General features: G+C 44.1%; 1 protein-coding gene across 1 annotated transcript in view; it reads left to right on the forward strand.

The window, feature by feature from the left end:
* Positions 1–2,725, forward strand: part of LOC138666617 (zinc finger protein 271-like) — a 240,808-nt gene extending 238,083 nt beyond the window's left edge. Inside the window, exon 10 of the mRNA XM_069754815.1 lies at positions 1,288–2,725. Coding sequence (XP_069610916.1) covers positions 1,288–2,300 — 1,013 coding nt within the window. The 3' untranslated portion in view covers positions 2,301–2,725. The remainder of the gene's footprint in view (positions 1–1,287) is intronic.
* The last annotated feature ends 19,386 nt before the right edge of the window (positions 2,726–22,111 follow it).

Here is a 22,111-nt window from a genome sequence, read left to right on the forward strand (position 1 = left end):
GGGTGGGAGAGCCCAAACACTAGTAAAGGGGGAGTGGAGACCCCTAGGCAGATCTGACAACACTTTGTCTGCCCTAACGTCCTTTAATAGGTTCCACACCTATCACTGAGCAGGAACCTAATCCCTTAATGCCCCTAGCTATAGGCCCTGGATAGGGGAGGGACGGAGTGTGCACAAATCAACCCCAACTACAAATAAAGACAAACCAGGAAGACAAACAAGGGAATACACTTAGTTTGAGACGACACAAGAGAACTCACACCAGCAATCCTCTAAGAGGCTCCCAGAAGAAACTAGTTGACTTCTGTCACTTCCAACAGACAGACATAAATAGAGCTAACACCAGCTCCTTGCTGAAGGGACTCAGGGTATTTAAACATCTAGCAAAGGTATGTTAATAAGATCAGAAGCTGGAGGTCGCTGCTAGGTCCTAAAGGGAGAAGGATATCATTCCATAAAAGAGATGAAAATCAAGAAGTGCTTGCAAAGCCAAATGCAAAGACCTTCTACAGCCAGATCCAAAATGACTGACTGTCGCACCTGGACACCCGTGACACTCTATATATAGTATAATGCACTTCTTGTTGGCCTCTATATAGTAGTATAATGCACTCACCATAGTGCTACATATAGTATAATGCACTCCCCATAGGCCTTCACATAATATAATGCCCTCCTCATAGGCCTTTATATAGTATAATGCACTCCCCATAAAGAAAAATTTTAAAAATACAATACTCACCTCTCTTCCTCGTTCCCCCACTGATCCGAGTGACTGCACATCTCAGCACTGAGGGGTGCCACGTAACAATCGCATCTGCTGTCAGTGTCTTCATCAGTGATGTCAGGTGCAGTGGGGGAAGGATCGGCATGATGCCCCCTCTCTCATCATTGCTTTCAACTGTATCCGTATCCAGCTGATAGAGTTGAACTTGCGATGACGGGCAAGGGGCCTGGTGCTGGCTCCGCCCCCCCCCCCCACTCACTGGCCTCATACCGTGCCAATACAGATAACAGTAGCGTATCTCTGGGTGAGCCCCTCAAAGCTTGGGGCCCGGGGCGACCACCCTTCTACCTCCCCAGTAGCTACGCTTCTGATGAGGAGAGGTCACTAGAGGCTAACAGTTCTTTAAAGTGTATGGCATCCTTATCAGTAAACTGAATTCTGTTGCATGCCTTGCAATTTGTATGGACATTTTTATATAGTGATGTTATAAAATATCCATTTCACATTATGGTTATATTATTTTAAAATGAAAAACAAACCCTTAATTTTTCTTTTGCCAGGTGACTGTATCAATCGTTCAAAAGGACATGTGATGTCTTCTAATATTAAAGTAAATGATCGTGGGTTCACACAAGCAAAATGTAAAGAGCACGTCATTACTGCAAATATAACTCCAGCCTCTCCGAGGGAAAATCTATCACCTGCTGATTTTCAACAACTCCTATCTTCTGATTCATCACAGAATGTTAAGAAAAATAAAAATGACAGAAGAAATGTTGAACATCAAACATCTCACAAGGGGAAGAAGTCCTATTCATGTTCAGAATGTGGGAAATGTTACACTCGGAAATCAAATCTTGTTTACCATCAAAAAACTCACACAAAGGATAAACCATATTTATGTTCTAAATGCGGGATATGTTTTAAAAGGAAATCACATTTTTTTGAACATGAAAAACATCACACATATCAGAAAACATTTTCATGTTCAGAGTGTGGGAAAGGTTTTAACCAGAAATCAGAACTTGAAGCACATCAGAGAAGACACAGAAGATCAGAGAAGCCATATTCATGCTCTGAATGTCAAAAAAGTTATAATCGAAAATCAGATCTTACTACCCATCAGAGAATTCATGCAGGAGAGAAGCCATTTTTATGTTCAGAATGTGGGAAATGTTTTAAACAAAAATCTGATCTGATTAGACATCGGAAAATTCACACGGGAGAGAAGCCATATTCATGCTCTGAATGTGGCAAATATTTTAGCCATAAATCACATCTTATAATACATCGAAGAATTCATACAGGCGAGAAGCCATATACATGTTCTGAATGTGGGAAATGTTTTATCCACAAATCACATCTTATTAGACATCACAAAATCCACACAGGAGAGAAGTTATATTCATGTTCTGAATGTGGGAAAAGTTATAGTACTAAATTACTCCTTGTTGCACATCAAAGGATTCACACAGGGGAGAAGCCATATTTATGTTCAGAATGTGGGAAATGTTTTAACCAGAAATCACATCTTGTTAGACATCTAAGATGTCACAAAGGGGAGAAGTCATGATGATGTTCTTATTGTGGAAAAAATTATGATGCTAAAATGAATGTCAATATGCATCAGAGAAAACACGCACGTCATTTTTATGTTCAGAATAAAGAAAATGTTAATTTGGACAACTAGTTTTATTGACTTCCAAGCACTGACACTTGGGCAAAGCCGTATTCATGACTGAATGTGGGAAATGATGACATTTGCCTTTTTTATATTGTGGACATGTGCACTAGTTGTGTAAAGCAGGCTCAGGAGCTGAGCTTATTTCATATACTACAGTGGCGAACTTTGTTATACTCTCATCACCACATTATCGTACCAGCAATCACAGGTTTAATTATAAGGCATGGCCACAAAGGTTGACCCTGATGTTGTTACCAGGATGGGAAAGTCGTTGACATTTCAGTCCTTGAATAAATTAAAGTTTATGTACAGTATGTATTTTTCTTAATTTGCAAATGGTTTATAATGTGGCTCCCTTTCTAGACCAGTTCTGTGGCTGGTTGGAAAAAAAAACTTCAAGTACCTCATAGATTTCAAAGAGAACTCTCCCATGTGTAAGAGTTCTACTGTTACAGGGGTTATCCAGGCATTTTCTTTTCCTCTATGGGGCTACACATATATTAGTAGGTGTTTGCTAAGTGCCTGCTTGTTCTGTCATGTGCTGGTTTCAATGCAATGCAAAGCTTAAGGGGATAGCTAACACTGAAGAAGACAAAGAAAAGATTCAGAAGGCTCTAGATAAGCTAGAACAATGGGCAGCAACTAATAATATGCCATTTAACAGGGAGAAATGCAAGATTCTGGGCAAGAAAACTGAAAATTACATCTATAGAATGGGAGGAATAGAGCTAAGCAATAGCACATGTGAAAAAGTCTTGGGTATAGTAATAGATCACAGGCTGCACATGAGTCAACAGTGTGATGCAGTAGCAAAAAAGGCAAACCCAGTTCTAGAATGTATTAAGAGAAGCATAGAGTCTAGATCATGTAACGTAATTATCCCCCCTCTACTCCTCCTTGGTCAGGCCTCGTCTTTAATACTATGTCCATTTCTGGGCACCACATTTTCAAAAAGACATTGAAAAGCTGGAGCAACTTCAGAGAAGAGCTATCAGAATGGTGAGCGGACTGCAAAGTATATCCTGCCTGGAATGGTTAAAGGATCTGGGAACTTGTTTGCTTGCAAAAAAGAAGGCTAAGAGGAGACTTAATAGCTGTCTACAAGTACCTGAACGATGGCACAGTGTAGAAGGAATATCTTTATTTTCGTTTGCACATGGAAACACGAGAAGCAATGGAATGAAACTGAAAGGCAGAAGATACAGATAAGATATTAGAAAAAACGTTATGATAGTGAGGGTGATCAATGCGTGGAACAGGCTGCCACGAGAGGTGGTGAGTTCTCCTTCAATCGAAGTCTTCAAATAGAGGTTGGACAGACATCTGTCTGAGATGGTGAATCCTGCATTGAGCAGGGCATTGGACACGATGACCCTTGAGATCTCTTCCAACTCTAGCATTCTATGATTCTCTTGGCTCAAAGCAGAAACAGAGCCACTCCTGATTCTCCTGTGTTGTCACATTGACAGAGCAGTTCCTTCTTTTCTGCTTTCCTCTGTCAACAGGGTGCCACTACTTAAGCCATGTTGATTTACAGCCAGCTCCCCTCTGCCTAGGTCAGTGCAGGCACACATTGTCAGTGTGATTTACATTGCATGCGCTGGCACATGAGGAGTGGAAAGAACTCTGCAATTAACTCTGATTTCCACTGCATACACTGGATATCTGTCATCAGCAGACTTATCTCATGTAATATAAATCACACTAACTCAATTACCTACCAATACAAGCTAAGCCCCCATAGAAGAAAAATAAGTAACCTCTTTAAATTTCACATATAAGCATCGCAGAATGCTTCTATCTATCCTGAACGAGGGACTCCATTGACCATTTCTTTCTTTTCTATTCTTCAGTCTTTATTTAAGTAACTTTAACCCTTCATGACCTTGGAAGCATCCATACCTCTTGACTGGAAAGGGTTTCCAGAACTAGGATGTATGAATGTGTCCTGGCTTTCGCGTGGGCACAGGAACTGTGTGTGCGTGATCGCCGCCGTGTGTTTAGCTAATAAGATAACTGACACCCGGCTCTCACTGCCAGTAGTAATGTCCGCTCTCCACCCCCTGTCTGTTTAACCCCCTAAATGCTGCGATCGATAACAATCGCAGCATGTGGAAGGCCGGAAGGTCCCTCCAATCGGTGCCCCCCGTGACATCGTTGCAAGGGCCTGATTGTTGCCATGGTGACTTGAGGTCATCATGACGACATGCAGGTCACCAAGCTACAAAAATCCTGCCAGATCATGGTCTAAGAGACCTATCAGTGCAGCACTGACAGGCATAAAGCATTGCAATGCTTTATACCAGCAATCAGAGGGCTAAAAGTTAAATTTCCATAGAGGCACTAAGTAAAAAAGTTAGTTTTTTTTAAATATTAAAAAAAAATAAACAAATCACAAAATAATAAAAAAAAGTTATACCCATAAAGAGTACACGTTTGGCATTGTCGCACCCGGAATGATCCAACCTATAAAACTGTCAAACTAGTTAACCCCTTCAGTGAACACCATCAAAAAATAAATAAACAATGCTTTTTTTCATCGAACAAAAATTGGAATAAAACGAGATTAACAGCAAACAAAGCGGACAAATAAAAAAAGTTATTGCTCTCAGAATAAGGCGATGCAAAAATTATTCTATTTTCCTGTAAAATAGTTTTTATTGTATAAAAGCGCCAAAACATTAAAAAAAAATAAATGTGTTATCGCTGTAATCGTACTGACCCAAAGTATAAAGCTTCCATATCAGTTTTACCACACACGGAACGGCATGAAAAAAAAAAAAAAAGCAATTCCTGAGTTGCTGCTTTTTATTCATTCTGACTCCCAAAAATCGGAATAGAAAGTAATCAAAAAGCATTATGTGCCCGAAATGGTACCAATAAAAGCATCAACTTGTCCCCAAAAAACAAGCCATTACATGACTCTGTTGGCAGATCTATAGGAACGTTATAGCTCTCAAAATTTGGCAATGCAAAATCTGGTTTTGCAAAAAAAGGCGTCTTTTAGTGTGTGACAACAGCCAAACATAAAAAAAACTATATAAATCTGGTATTGCTATAATCACACCGACCCCCCCCCCCCCCAAAAAAAAAAAAAAGATATTCAGGAAATTTTGTGCTCTCAAATCCTAATGACCCCTCCATTCTGAATCCAACAATGTGACTAAACCACATTTAGTGTCCACATGTTTGGCATTTCTGTAGCGATAACAGCCCACCTAATTTATGGGTGCATGTCTCCAGAAGCATGACCTGAGCATAATATACTGGGCACTACAATAGCAGATTTGCAATTTTCATTCAGCAACATCCACTGCTTTTTGTTTCTGAAAAACACCCATGGAGTCAAATCATCAGTGCACTTGTAGATAAATTCCCAAAGAGGTGTAATTTACAAAATGGGGTAACTTGAGGGGGATTCTGCTCCTCTAGCAATTACAGGCTCTGTACATTGGCTTGCAAAAGTATTCACCTCCTATTTTTTTACATTGCAACTTGTGTTTATACATTTTTGTAATCTCATTTGTGTGTGATTCATCATCATCACTAAGTTGGTAAAGTGAAGTGAGAAAATCATAGGCATAAATTAAATTTATGAGGTCAAATAGCTAAAAATTAGTACGTGCGTATGTATTCACCCTTTTTGCGATAAAGCCACTAAAAATTTCTGGTGTAAGCAATTACCTTTATAAGTCACATGCTTAGTGAACTCCACCTGTGCAGAAAAGTGTTACATGGTTTGTCAGCATGTTCGCACCTTATACACACTATATATATAGTCCGAATGGAGGTCCCACAATGATCCCGGTCTCCGTCTTCCAGTGTATGGATCCCCATTCAAAGTATAACATCATTGCCCGTGAGACATGAATGAGGCTGCATAGGTCACTTGTGATCATGTCACCGCTCATCATTCGACTCTCACGCTATATTCTGCAAGACCCGTTCTCTGTACAGGGCTCCATAGACTGGAATATGGAGATCATCATGGGACCTCCATATGGACTATGGCGGACTGGCATGGGACCTCCAAGTGGATTACGTCGGACTGATGTTTTGCTTTTTTTTTTAAATGGTGAAAAAGGGAAATTGTTGGAGTTTTTTTTTCAAAAATAAAGATTTTTTCTGTGCGGGTTTATTTAATTTGACTACTGTGTTAGTAGTGGAGGTATCTGACAGATGCCTCTCCATTACTAACCCATGGGCTTGATGTCAGCTCTACCTGCTGACATCAATCCCACAATCCAGTAAATCAATTGCCACAGGGCAATCGGGAAGAGCCGAGGCTAAGCGCCAGAATTGGTACATCTCATGGATGAGCTATTTCTTGGTTGGCTGAGGGCTGGTCTTATTAGACTGGGAAGGGGCCAATATCCATGGCCCTTTCCAGTCAATTAGTATCAGTCCCCAGCTGTCTGTTTAGCCTTAACTGGTTTTTAAAAATAGGGGAGACCTCATGTCATCTTTTTCTTTAATTTATTAACAAGTACAGTAAAATATGCAAGCCATTGCTCCATTCCTCCACTTGGTCCTCCGCCTCCTGGTTCAAGATTATTATTTTATTATACAAGTGCTTCTCACTAAATTATAATATCATCAAAAAGTGAATTTAGAGTCATTAGAAACAGAGTCTATTTCAAGTGTTTATTTCTGTTAATGTTGATGATTATGGCTTACAGCCAATGTAAACCCAAAAGTCATTATCTCAGAAAATTAGAATTCTTTATAACAATATCATGAAACATTATTTAAAAATCTGAAATGTTGGCCTACTGAAATGTAAGTTCAGTAAATGCACTCAATTCTGGGTCTGGGCTCCTTTTGCATTGATTATTGTATCAATGCGGCGTGGCATGGTGATCAGCCTGTGGCACTGCTGAGATGTTATGGATGCCCAGGTTGCTTTGATAGAAGCCTTCAGCTCGTCTGCATTGTTGGGTCTGTTGTCTCTCATCTTCCTCTTGACAATACCAGAAAGTAAGGTCAGTGATACTGATGTTTTTAAACCAGGTATTGGTACTTTTTGCAGTGTGGACAGGTGCCAAGTCCTGCTGGAGAATGAAATTTCCATCTCTAAAAAGCTTGTTAGCAGAGGGAAGCATGAAGTGCTCTGAAATTTGCTGGTAGACGACTGCTCTGACTTTGGTCTTGAAAAAATACAGTGGACCTACACCAGCTGATGACATGGCTCCCCAAACCATCGCTGATAATGGAAACTTCACACTACATGTAACAACCCTGCTGGCATCGCTGCATGGTCTCCCATCCCCCACCTGCTTTTCACACAAACTCACTCACTTCTCTGGTCCATGCTCTGTGTTCTCTCTGCTGCCGGCTCCATGTGTGTGTTTCCTGCTTGCTCTGTGCATGCTCTCTGTGCGTGCATAGGGGGGCAGCGTTGGCAACTCCTATTTCTTATTGAGACTGTGAGCACCTTGCTAAGGTGTCCCTGGCCAATTGCCATGAGGCTTCCTGTACTTAAGACTTCCCCACCCATTGGTGGGGGCCTGTGCAACGTACATCCTCAGTCAGTTCCTTGCTGCTGAGGTGCCAGGTCCCTGTGTTCTTACTCCTGTGTCTGCCACCCAGTGGGGCGTTGTACCCTGGCCTGTGTCTTGTGTCTGGCACCCAGTGGAGCATTGTACCCTGGTCTGTGTCCTCGGTCCGCCACCCAGTGGGGCATTGTATCCTGGCCTGTGTCTTTGTCTGCCACTCAGTGGGGCATCGTACCCTGCCTTGTGTCCTTGTATCTGTCCGTTGTCCCATTCCTGACTCTGTCTTAGTCTATTCCTGTTCCTGTGTCCGTTTATATCCCTGTCTTTCTTTTGCTTTCTCTGCTGTGCGTACTTTGTGTTTTGGTTTTGGTTTGCTCTTTTCCCGGCTCTGCACTCTGTATCTAGCTTTGCTCTGCACTTGGCTCTGTACTCTGTGTCTTGCTTTGCTCTGCTCTTGGCTCTGTACTCTGTGTCTTGCTTTGCTCTGCCCTCAGCTCTGCACTCTGTCTTTGCTCTGCTCTTGGCTCTGCACTCTGTGGCTCTGCTTTGTACTCGGTTCTGCACTCTGTATCTTTGCTCTGCACTCTGTGGCTTTGCTCTGCTCTTGGCTCTGCAATCTGTGGCCTTACTCTGCCCCACTCTTGCGGTCTTTCTCTACCTCGGTCCCTTCTGTCCGAACAGGTCCTTACCTGTTCACATATACCAGCCGTGACTGCTTGTATACCGGTCCCTACCAGTCCTGCCAGTGTACCAGTTCAGTCCTCCTGACCTGCCAGTGCATCAGCTGTGCCCGCCTGCCAGAGTGCCTGCCATGCCCGCCTGTCTGCCAGAGTGCCTACCGTGCCCGCCTGTCTGCCAGAGTGATAGCCGTGCCCGTCTGACAGAGTGCTAGCCGTGCCCGCCTGTCTGCCAGTGTCTCAGCCATGCTCGTCTGCCCACCAGTGTGTCTGCCGTGTTCCGTCCCCCGGTGGGATCAGCAGCCACAGTCAGACACTACCCTGGAGTAGTACCTGGTAGCTTCCTGCCACACAAGCCTGACCTCACCATCAGAGGCTCCAGCGAATAACAAGGAAGCTACTTAGTTGCGCGCCTTCCAGGGTAGTCTGGTCTGTGGCACACTGGTGTCACACCCCCGCACCCCTGCGCCAACCAGTCTGGGCTACAGCGTGACACTAGACCTCAAGCAGCTTGGGTTGTGTACTTCTCCACTCTTCCTCCAGACTCTGGGACCTTGATTTCCAAATGAAATACAAACTTTACGTTCATCTGAAAACGACACCTTGGACCACTGAGACACTATCCAGTTATTTTTCTCCTTGGCCCAGGTAAGACGCTTCTTGTATTGTCTATTGATCATGAGTGGCTTGACACAAGGAATGTGACACTTGTAGCCCATGTCCTCGATAGGTCTGTGTGTGGTGGCTCTTGAAGCAATGACTCGTGCAGCAGTCCACACCTTGTCAATATTGTATATATTTATGTATTGTTGTGAATTTCTCTTCAAATATATGTATATAAATATCTGCGTATTGTATGTGTGCATGTCTGTGTATTGCACTGTATGTGTGTGCATGTCTGAGTACTGTATGTGTGTGTGTGCATGTCTGAGTACTGTATGTGTATGTCTGTACTGTATGTGTGTATGTTTGTACTGTATGTGTGTGTATGTCTGTACTGTATGTGTTTGTATGTCTGTACTGTATGTGTGCATGTCTGAGTACTGTATGTGTGTGCATGTCTGAGTACTGTATATGTGCATGTCTGAGTACTGTATGTGTATGTCTGTACTGTATGAGTGTGTATGTCTGTACTGTATGTGTGTGTATGTCTGTACTGTATGTATGTGCATGTCTGTACTGTATGTATGTGCATGTCTGAGTACTGTATATGCGCATGCCTGAGTACTGTATGTGTATGTACTGTATGAGTGTGTATGTCTGTACTGTATGTGTGTACATGTCTGTACTGTATGCATGTGCATGTCTGAGTACTGTATATGTGCATGTCTGAGTACTGTATATGTGCATGTCTGAGTACTGTATGTGTATGTCTGTACTGTATGAGTGTATATGTCTACTGTATGTGTGCATGTCTGAGTACTGTATGTGTGTGCATGTCTGAGTACTGTATATGTGCATGTCTGGGTACGGTATGTGTGTGCATGTCTGAGTACTGTATATGTATGTATGTACTGTATGAGTGTGTATGTCTGTACTGTATGTGTGTGCATGTCTGTACTGTATGTATGTGCATGTCTGTACTGTATGTATGTGCATGTCTGAGTACTGTATATGTGCATGTTTGAGTACTGTATGTGTATGTACTGTATGAGTGTGTATGTCTGTACTGTATGTGTGTGCATGTCTGTACTGTATGTATGTGCATGTCTGAGTACTGTATATGTGCATGTCTGAGTACTGTATGTGTATGTACTGTATGAGTGTGTATGTCTGTACTGTATGTGTATGCATGTCTGTACTGTATGTATGTGCATGTCTGAGTACTGTATATGTGCATGTCTGAGTACTGTATGTGTGCATGTCTGAGTACTGTATGTGTATGTACTGTATGAGTGTGTATGTCTACTGTATGTGTGCATGTTTGAGTACTGTATGTGTGTGCATGTCTGAGTACTGTATATGTGCATGTCTGGGTACTGTATGTGTGTGCATGTCTGAGTACTGTATATGTGCATGTCTGAGTACTGTATGTGTATGTCTGTACTGTATGTGTGCATGTCTGAGTACTGCATGTGTGTGCATGTCTGAGTACTGTATGTGAGTGCATGTCTAAGTACTGTATATGTGCATATCTGCGTACTGTATGTGTGTCTGTCTGCGTACTGCATGCGTGTGCATGTCTGCTTATTGTATGTTTGTGTATGTCTGTGTACTGTATGTATGTGTATGTTTACGTATTGTATGTGTGCATGTCTGCGTATTTTGTGTGTGCATATCTGCCTATGTGTAGGATGAGGGGGAAGGCTAGGCCCTGTGTAGCATACATATATTTCTCTGCACCGTATCTGTGCATCATGAATCGTGGTATGTGGGCCCACTGAGACTCTTTTGCCAAGGACCCACAAAAACCTGGAACCGGCCCTGATCACAGCCATCATCTGCCGACAAAGATGCGGGCAAAAGTCAGGGAGATATTATGTGACATACCCTGTACGGCATATGTCATTAAGAGGTTAAATTGTTTCACCTTAGTTTTCAACTGAGACAAAATAAAAATCAACCATAAACTTTACTCCAGCCAGTGACTAGAATGAGATGTGCCGAAAAGTGCAACATTTTTAAAAGCCTCATTACATGAATCTGTATAAAGTAAAATTGTTGAAAAAAATAAAAAAAGACATAAAAGAAGACAATGGTACAAAACTTATTGAGAATAAGGTGCACAAATTAATGCTATGAATTAAGACAATAGTGCATAATTGTTAGTCCAATCAGTTACATAATTTCATGAATTGTTTGGGTATTTGTCACATTTGTGCTCATAGATAAAATAAGGCTCATGATCTACAGTGGGCACAGAAAGTATTCAGACCCCTTTAATTTTTCACTCGTTATTTCATTGCAGCCATTTGGTAAATTCAAAAAAGTTCATTTTTTTCACATTAATGTACACTCTGCACCCCATCTTGACTGAAAAAAACAGAAATGTAGAAATTTTTGTAAATTGAACTCCTTTCTGACATCTGTATTGCCAAGTTTTTAACACTAAGGTTCGGATACGGCTTTAAAGAAGGCTACTACTTGCGATATAACGCAATTTTAATTCAAAATACAAAATTAAAGGAATAATATGATTGAATAGTATGATTGCGTACACCTTTGTATATTTTAAGATACAAAGTACATACAGTATAAGGATTAAATTCATATAATGATTAAGTACGTATAAGGATTAAATACATATAATGATTAAGTACATATACTCACATCATCCGTCACCAATGAGCTTTTAAACATCATCCGTCTGGAAAATCAGAGAAGCAACACCAAGACAGAGAACCCCTGGAAAATTCACAACGCTGCACGGGCGTCCCCACTTATGCAGGTATCTCAACAGTCAACACTGTACACATGTAAGTACAGGTATAGCAGTTTATGCTTCTGTCTTAGTCACGTTTCTCTTGTCTTATATAGTGATTTGCACTATGTTACATTTGGTTTCATTCTGCCCTTCAAGTGGCCAGCTTTCAAGATAGGATGAGACCAAGATATCAGTCATACATCAGACAATGGGCCATAAACCCATCTATATACATAATTGTCTTAGGGGTACTTCCGTCTGTCTGTCTGTCCTTCTGTCACGGATATTCATTGGTCGTGGCCTCTGTCTATCATGGAAATCCAAGTCGCTGATTGGTCGCCGCAAAACAGCCATGACCAATCAGCGACGGGAACAGTCCGGAAGAAAATGGCCGCTCTATACTCCCCGCAGTCAGTGGCCGGCGCCCGCTCCCCGCAGTCAGTGTCCCCGGTGCTCCGCTCCCCGCAGTCAGTGTCCCCGGCGCACCACTCCCCGCAGTCAGTGTCCCCGGCGCTCCACTGCTTACTCCCCGCAGTCAGTGTCCCCGCCGCCCGCTCCATACTCCCCTCCGGTCACTGCTAACACAGGGTTAATGCCGGCGGTAACGCATTCCGTTACCGCCGCTATTAACCCTGTGTGTCCCCAACCTTTTACTATTGATGCTGCATATGAGTATGTTCAACTACAAGGGGCCCTCGGATCGTTAGGTGAGTATGTTTATTTTTTATTTTTTAAATCTGTGATATACGTGGCTCGGTAATATAGTACGTCACTGGGCAATATACTACGTGGCTGGACAATATACTACCTCGCTGTGCAATATACTATGTGGCTCTGTGCTGTATACTACGTGGCTGGGCAATATACTACGTCACTGGGCAATATACTACGTGGCTCTGTGCTGTATACTACGTGGCTGGGCAATATACTATGTGGCTGGCCAATATACTATGTCACTGTGCAATATACTATGTGGCTGGGCAATATACTACGTAAATGGGCAATATACTACATAACTGGGCAATATACTACGTGGCTGGGCAATATACTACGTGACTGGGCAATATACTACGTCGCTGGGCAATATACTACATGACTGGGCAATATACTACGTGGCTGGAAAATATACTATGTGGACATGCATATTCTAGAATACCCGATGCGTTAGAATCGGGCCACCATCTAGTCTACTATATAATTGTCTAAGGGTCACTTCCGTCTGTCTGTCTGTCCTTCTGTCACGGTTATTCATTCGCTGATTGGTCTCGGCAGCTGCCTGTCATGGCTGCTGCGACCAATCAGCGACGGGCACAGTCCGATTAGTCCCTCCCCTACTCCCCTAAACTCACTGCCCGGCGCCCGCTCCATAATCCCCTCCACTCACCGCTCACACAGGGTTAATTGCAGCGGTAACGGCCCGTGGTGTAACGCACTCCATTACCGCTGCTATTAATCCTGTGTGTCCCCAACTATTTACTATTGATGCTGCCTATGCAGCATCAATAGTAAAAATATGTCATGTTAAAAATAATGAAAAAAACAAAAAACCTGCTATACTCACCATCCGCCTTTCCCGCTCCTCACGACGCTCCCAGGACCGCGCCATTGCAAGCGGCAGCTTCCGCTCCCAGGGCTGGTGTGCGACAAGGACCTGCCGTGACGTCACGGTCATGTGACCGCGATGTCATCACAGGTCCTGCTCATACCAGCCCTGGCACGGGAAGCTGACGCTTGCAATGGAGCGATCCCGGGAGCGTCCCTGGTGGCATCATATCTGTTATGAAAGGCAATTCAGAATCACAATGGACATGGAGGTCAGAGCACATACAGTGAACTGACAATAACCCAAAATAATAGAACGAGCTCTGAGACGTGGGAACTCTGCAGACCGCAATCCCTAAGCCTATCAAACCACACTAAAGGTAGCCGTGGAGCACTCCTGACCAGAACCTAGGCGCCTCGTCACAGCCTGAGAAACTAGCTAATCCTGAAGATAGAAAAATAAGCCTACCTTGCCTCAGAGAAATTCCCCAAAGGAAAAGGCAGCCCCCCACATATAATGACTGTGAGTAAGATGAAAACACAAACATAGAGATGAAACAGATTAAGCAAAGTGAGGCCCGACTAGCTGAACAGAACGAGGATAGGGAAGATAACTTTGCGGTCAGCACAAAAACCTATAAAAAACCACGCAGAGGGGACAAAAAGACCCTCCGCACCGACTAACGGTACGGAGGTGGTCCCTCTGCGTCTCAGAGCTTCCAGCAGGCGAGAAAAACCAATAAAGCAAGCTGGACAGAAAAATAGCAACAAAATAACATAAGCAAAACTTAGCTTTGCAGAGCAGCAGGCCACAGGAATGATCCAGGGAAAAAACAAGTCCCACACTGAAACATTGACAGGAAGCATAGATCAAAGCATCAGGTGGAGTTAAGTAGAGAAGAAGCTAACGAGCTCACCAGATCACCTGAGGGAGGAAACTCAGAAGCTGCAGTACCACTTTCCTCCACAAACGGAAGATCCTAGAGAGAATCAGCCGAAGTACCACTTGTGACCACAGGAGTGAACTCTGCCACAGAATTCACAACACATATCATTCTGGGGGTGTCGCCACCCTCCCGCAACCACATTCGATATGATTGGCTGGTCAATTCTGAACACCCAATCGCAGCATTTCACATTGCTTTCAGGCAATCAGATTGCTTGAAACAGTGATGTTCCAGAATAGGATTAGTGCTCTAGGAGCACCGATCCTAGGCTCGTGCCTGGCAATGTCGGAACACACTCTGGCGCGATCAACGATTAGATCGATTGTGCCAATCGCAGGGCACAGCCGCGGTGTGACCGCGCTGTGCCCTGCTTGTGACCTGCCTAGGATCAGAGCTCTAAGACCGCGCTGTGACCTGGCTGTGCCCTGGATGTGACCTTCCTAGGATTGGAGCTGTGATAAGCCCCCGGTCCGACCTGGAAGTGAAGAAAAATAAGTTATATCATACTTACCCGGGAGGCGGTCCTGTGTAATCCAGTCCAATAGATGTCACAGGTCCGGGTATGGTGCCTCCTGCCATCCTGCTTCTTCATCACTCCCCGGGATCGGCACTCCTGCTCTGGCATACTTCTCTGCCCTGTTGATGGCAGAGCAAAGTACTGCAGTGCGCAGGCGCTGGACCTCTCTGACCTTTTCCAGCGTCTGTGCACTGCAGTATTTTACTCTACCCTCAACAGGGCAGAGAAGTACTCCTGCGTGGGAGCGCTGATGCCGGGGAGCGAAGAAGAAGCAAGAGGGTGGCGTCGTAAGAAGATGGGAGGCGCCAGACCGGATCCGCGACACCCATCGGACCGAACTGCCCCCCTAGGAGAGTATAATATAACTTATTTTTCTTATTTTTCTTCACTTGCAGGTTGGATCGGGGGCTTATCTACAGCATTATGGAATGCTGTAGATTAGCCCTGAAAGGCAGTGGCTGCATCTTATAGCGGCAAAATCTGCTGACAGGTTCCCTTTAATGCGAGTCTCTCGCATCAATTCCCGGCACTGCCGTTGGCACTCGGGACCAGAGCTTATGGCTGCATGTATTTCTATGCACCCGCACGCTCCAGTCTGAAAACCGCCGGCAGGAATTGATGCGAGTTTCTCGCATTGAACTCGCAAGTGTGACCCTGGCCTAAGTGTTTTGATCCCTGATCCCTGCCCAATCTCTCTTCATTCACCACAATCCCCCTATTTCCCCCCCTTCCTCCTCTTTTTACCCCCCTCCACTTCCATTTGCGCCACCTCTGTGCGCACATCTAGCAGCCACTGAGTGTTGATTGGTGACGCAGTTTACCAATCAGCACTTGTGCCTGCTGTTTTTCCACTTTTCTTTTTCACCCTCCTTTTGTGCCACCCCCGTGCGCACATCCAGCAGCTGCCGAGCATTGATTAGTGATGCAGTTCACTCATCAGAGCTCGTGCCTGCTGTTTTCCTTTTTTCTTTATCACCCTCCTTTTGCGCAACCTCCGTGCGCACATGCAGCAGCCGCCGAATTTTGACAAGTGATGCAGTTCACTCATCAGAGCTCGTGTCTGCTGTTTTAGACACATTTCTTCTTCGCCACCTTCATGTACACATCCAGCAGCCGCAAAACTTTGATAAGTGACGCAGTTCACTCATCAGAGCTTGTGTCTGCTGTATTAGACACATTTCTTCTTCACCACCTCTGTGCGCACATCCAGCAGCTGCCGAGCTTTGATGAGTGACGAAGTTCACTCATCAGAGCTCGTGCCTGCTGTTTTCCAATTTTCTTTATCACCCTCCTCTTGTGCCACCTCCGTGCGCACATGCAGCAGCCGCCAAACTTTGATAAGTGAGGCAATTCACTCATCAGAGCTCATGTCTGCTGTTTTAGACATATTTCTTCTTCGCCACCTCTGTGTACACATCCAGCAGCCTCCAAACTTTGATAAGTGATGCAGTTCACTCATCAGAGCTCGTGTCTGCTATTTTAGACACATTTTTTGTTTGCCACCTCCAAGCTCATATCCAGCAGCCGCCGAACCTTGATAAGTGATGCAGTTCACTGATCAGAGGTCGTGTCTGCTGTTTTAGACATATTTCTTCTTCACCACTTCTGCGCATATCCAGCAGCTGCCGAACTTTGATAAATGACGCAGTTCACTCATCAGAGATTGTGTCTGCCGTTTTAGACACATTTCTTCTTCCCAACTTCCGTGTGCACATCCAGCAGCTGCCGAACTTTGATAAGTGACGCAGTTCACTCATCAGAGCTTGTGTCTGCTGTTTTAGACACATTTCTTTTTTGCCACCTCAGTGCGCACATCTGGCAGCTGCCGAGCTCTGATAAGTGACGCAGTTCACTCATCAGAGCTCATGCATGCTGTTTTACACTTTTTCTTTTCGCTGACATTTCTTTCTCCCTGGTTGCTGCTTTTTTCTTTTAGCTTTTTCTTTTCAGACAAATAAGTTTACACCAAGCACTATCACACACACACAAACAGTTAAATAAAGTACTGACACAATTATTATTATTATTTATTTATATAGCACCATTGATTCCATGGTGCTGTACATGAGAATGGGTTACATACAAATTACAGCTGTCACTTACAGTAAACAAACTAACAATGACAGACTGATACAGAGGGGCGAGGACCCTGCCCTTGCTGGCTTACATTCTACAGGATGGTGGGGATGGAGACAATAGGTTGAGGGTTGTAGAAGCTCCGGTGTTGGTGAGACAGTATCTCCGGTAATAAGGAGGCAGCGGGGTCAGTGCAGGCTGTAGGCTTCCTGAAGAGGTGGGTTTTCAGGTTCCATCTGAAGGATCCGAATGTGGTTGATAGTCGGACGTTATGGGGCAAAGAATTCCAGAGGATGGGGGATATTCGGGAGACATATTCATAAAATATCGACAAAATCGACATATTCATAAAAAAATGTCCAACAATGCTATTCAGTGGAGGAGGCATATGCTTTTCTTGCCCCTGACACGGATAGCGAGGGAGAGGTTCCCACATTCTTTTTCAGATGTCATCCTCTTCCTTCTCCTCACCTTCCTCCTCTGATCCTGCTGAACCGCCATGCAGACATCCCAGGACAGAAATTGAAGCAGCGCCCACGATTCCAGAAGATGAACCAGCGCCCCCCATTCCTGACCCCATATGGACCTTGCCTCCCAAAAATAAAGAGCCACTGATTCCTGATTTTGTGGCAGAATCAGGAATCAGGTTTGACACCACCAGCCTCACAGAACTAGACTTTTTCAAAGTCTTTTTCTCTGAGGATTTTGTTAACCTCATGTTGGGCCAAATTAATTTGTATGCGCATCAATTTTTGGCACAAAACCCCGGTTCATCATATTCTAACTGGTCTCTGGTAGATGCAGTTGAAATGATGCAGTTTTGGGGCCTGGTCCTTCACATGGGGACCCTAAAGAAGCCAGAATTTTGGCAAAATTGGAGTGTTGATGTTTTATACAACACTCCAGTGTTCCGAATGGTCATGGCCTGGACATGTTTTGAGGCCATCCACAAATTCCTGCATTATACCAATAATGCACAGGGTCCTGCACGAGATGACCCCAACTTTGAACATCTGTTCAAAGTTCAGCCGGTCATCGAACACTTCAACAAAAAGTTTGCTGAAGTGTATGTGCCCCAAAGGGACATCTACGTGGATGAGTCCTTAATTAATTTAAGGGGAAGCTCAAATTCCATCAGTACCTGCCCAGTAAGAGGGCCAGGTACAGAATTAAACTATTAAATTATAATCTGTGTGAGAGTACCTCATGGTACACCCACAGGTTTAGAGTTTATGAAGGAAAGGACACCTGGATTGAACCCCCTGAATGCCTCCCTGTCCAGGGAGTGAGTGGGAAAATTGTGTGGGATTTGGTGCAACGATTGCTGGATAAAGGTTATCACCTCTTCATGGATAACTGTTATACCAGCAACCCACTCTTCAAAACCCTCTCTGCACGAGGTACCGCAGCCTGCGGTACTGTCCGCAAAAATTAGACATGCCTACCAAAAACGCTAATTGGTTGATGCTCAGAAAGGTTGACAGCAGAGCCCAATGTAGCGGTCACCTGCTGGTCGCCAAGTACAAGAGGGATGTCTTTTTCTTGACCACCATACACGGTGATGGCAGTGCCCTTGGCACTGTACGAGGTACCTGTGCACAGGTCAGCAAACCTCCAGTCGTACAGTGCTTTGAGAAAGGCCAAGGTGTGGTACAAAAAGCTGGCCGTGCACATTGTACAAATGGCGCAATGCAGGCCACAAAGATACGTCATAACCTCAGTTCCAGAATAAAGACCCTGATATTTGGCACTCAGGAAGGAGCAGACCCCAGTACTTCCAGAACTGAAGCTGCTCGTATTGTACCAGGTCAGCATTTCCCAGGGGAGGTCCCTCAAACTGGAAAAAGAGGTAAGTCACAAAAAAAGGTGCCCAGTGTGTTACAAAAGGGGAATACGTAAGGACACCATTTATCAATGCGACACCTGCCCCAATAAACCTGGTTTGTGTATGAAAGAATGTTCCAGACTGTACCCCACCTCCACGCACTACAAAATTCATTTCTGACTTACACAACTGACGTATGACAACCTGATAGACACTACACAACTGACGTATGACAATCTGACAAACACTACACAACTCATGTATGCCACTACATTATAAAATTTACATAACAGGAAGCAGTAGATTAGTTCCAGAAAGGGGGCACTTGTTGGGCATTGCCACTGTTTAGCCACATCTATATACAGTACAGACCAAAAGTTTGGACACACCTTCTCATTTAAAGATTTTTCTGTATTTTCATGACTATGAAAATTGTACATTCACACTGAAGGCTATGACTATGAATTAACACATGTGGAATTATATACTTAACAAAAAAGTGTGAAACAACTTAAATTATGTCTTATATTCTAGGTTCTTCAAAGTAGCCACCTTTTGCTTTGATGACTGCTTTGCACACTCTTGACATTCTCTTGATGAGCTTCAAGAGGTAGTCACCGGAAATGGTTTTCACTTCACAGGTGTGCCCTGTCAGGCATAAGTGGGATTTCTTGCCTTATAAATGGGGTTGGGACCATCACTTGTGTTGTGCAGAAGTCTGGTGGATACACAGCTGATTTTCCTACTGAATAGACTGCTAGAATTTGTATTATGGCAAGAAAAAAGCAGCTAAGTAAAGAAAAACGAGTGGCCATCATTACTTTGAGAAATGAAGGTCAGTCAGTCCGAAAAATTGGGAAAACTTTGAAAGTGTCCCCAAGTGCAGTTGCAAAAACCATCAAGCGCTACAAAGAAACTGGCTCACATGAGGACTGCCCCAGGTAAGGAAAACCAAGAGTCACCTCTGATTCTGAGGATAAGTTTATCCAAGTCACCAGCCTCAGAAATCGCAGGTTAACAGCAGCTCAGATTAGAGACCAGGTCAATGCCACACAGAGTTCTAGCTGCAAACACATCTCTAATAATAATAATAATAATAATAATAATAATAATAATAATAATAATAATAATCTTTGTTTATATAGCGCCAACATATTCCGCAGTGCTTTACAGTTTAACAGTTTCAAACACAACAGTCATAAGTAACAACGTTAACAATACAATAATTAAAGCTAAATAAAACGACCCTGCTCGTGAGAGCTTACAATCTACAATGAGGTGGGGGAGATACAAAGCACAGGTGTATATTTACAATGATGTATTTACAATGATGGTCCAGCCATCTTCAGGGGGTGGGGGATTGATGGAGATAGTGAATGGGCTACACACACACAAACATAACATGACTTTGATTACTGAATGTGATAGGCCGCTCTGAACAAATGTGTTTTGAGCGAGCGCCTAAAACTATGCAAATTATGGATGGTCCTAATATCTTGGGGTAGAGCATTCCAGAGGATTGGCGCAGCGCGGGAGAAGTCTTGGAGTCGGGAGTGGGAGGTACGGATTAGTGCAGAGGTTAGTCGAAAGTCATTTGCAGAGCGCAGCGGTCGGCTAGGCCGATAGACCGAAATGAGGGAGGAGATGTATGGGGGGGGCGCCGCACTGTGGAGAGCTTTGTGGGTGAGAACAAGTACTTTTAATTGTATCCTGTAATGAATGAGTGTAACGACTGGCGAAGAGCGGATGCATCTGAGTAATGACTAGCCGGATGGACGACCCTGGCTGCTGCATTAAGGATAGACTTAATTATGCACAGTGCGGGGTGGGGATTCCAAAGGTGGCTGGCCGCAATGCCCGCGCAGGCGCAGTCTGCAAGCCTGGCTGGGACGTCAGGCGGCAGAGCTTACTGCGTCTGCACAGCACAGCAGTACACTGCGCAGGCGCCGGTTTTGAAACGTACACAGCGCTGAGGGGGCGGTGCCAAAAGCGCAGGAAGATTGGAGTGACGGCAAAGGAGCGGTTAGAGCTGGGGAGTGAGGACCCGCCTCCCTGGCTAGAGACAGGAATTGTGGCTAAGTATAAAAACGCTTTATTTGGGGTATACTTGAACCTAAAGCTAAAAGAGCCACCTTGTTAGAATGCAGCATTACTGCTGCACAAGGTGGCTCTTTTAGTTTATAACGGCTGGAGGGGGGTGACAATGGCCCTTTAAAGATTGTAGTTAGGTGAGTTGTGACGACTGGAGAGAGAGACATCTCTACAACAACTGTTAAGAGGAGACTTTGTGCAGCAGGCCTTCATGGTAAAATAGCTGCTAGGAAACCACTGCTAAGGACAGGCAACAAGCAGAAGAGACTTGATTGGGCTAAAGAACACAAGGAATGGACATTAAACCAGTGGAAATCTGTGCTTTGGTCTGATGAGTCCAAATTTTAGACCTTTTGTTCCAACCACCGTGTCTTTGTGCGACGCAGAAAAGGTGAACAGATGGACTCTACATGCCTGGTTCCCACCGTGAAGCACGGAGGAGGAGGTATAATGGTGATTTGTGTTTAGTTGGACCATCATTTATTTTTCGACAATGACCCCAAACACACCTCCAGGCTGTGTAAGGACTATTTGACCAAGAAGGAGAGTGATGCAGTGCTACACCAGATGACCTGGCCTCCACAGTCACCAGACCTGAACCCAATTGAGATGGTTTGGGGTGAGCTGGACCGCAGAGTGAAGGGAAAAGGGCCAACAAGTGCTAAGCATCTCAGGGAACTCCTTCAAGATTGTTGGAAGACCAATCCTGGTGACTACCTCTTGATGCTCATCAAGAGAATGTCAAGAGTGTGCAAAGCAGACATCAAAGCAAAAGGTGGCTACTTTGAAGAACCTAGAATATAAGACATAATTTCAGTTGTTTCACACTTTTTTGTTAAGTATATAATTCCACATGTATTAATTCATAGTTTTGATGCCTTCAGTGTGAATGTACAGTTTTCATAGTCATAAAAATAAAGAAAAATCTTTAAATGAGAAGGTGTGTCCAAGCATTTGGTCTGTACTGTAAGTTCCTTGGGGGTCTAGTCTCCAAAATGGGGTTACTTGTGGGGAGTTTCAACTGTTTAGGCACATCAGGGGCTGTGCAAATGCAACATGACGCCCGCAGACCAATTAAAGTCTGCATTCCAAAAGGCCACTACTTCCCTTCTGAGCCCAGACGTGTGCCCAAATAGTAGTTTTCTCCCACATACCGTATGGGGTAT

This window comes from Ranitomeya imitator, chromosome 2 (assembly GCF_032444005.1).
Source record: "Ranitomeya imitator isolate aRanImi1 chromosome 2, aRanImi1.pri, whole genome shotgun sequence".
NCBI lineage: Eukaryota > Metazoa > Chordata > Amphibia > Anura > Dendrobatidae > Ranitomeya > Ranitomeya imitator.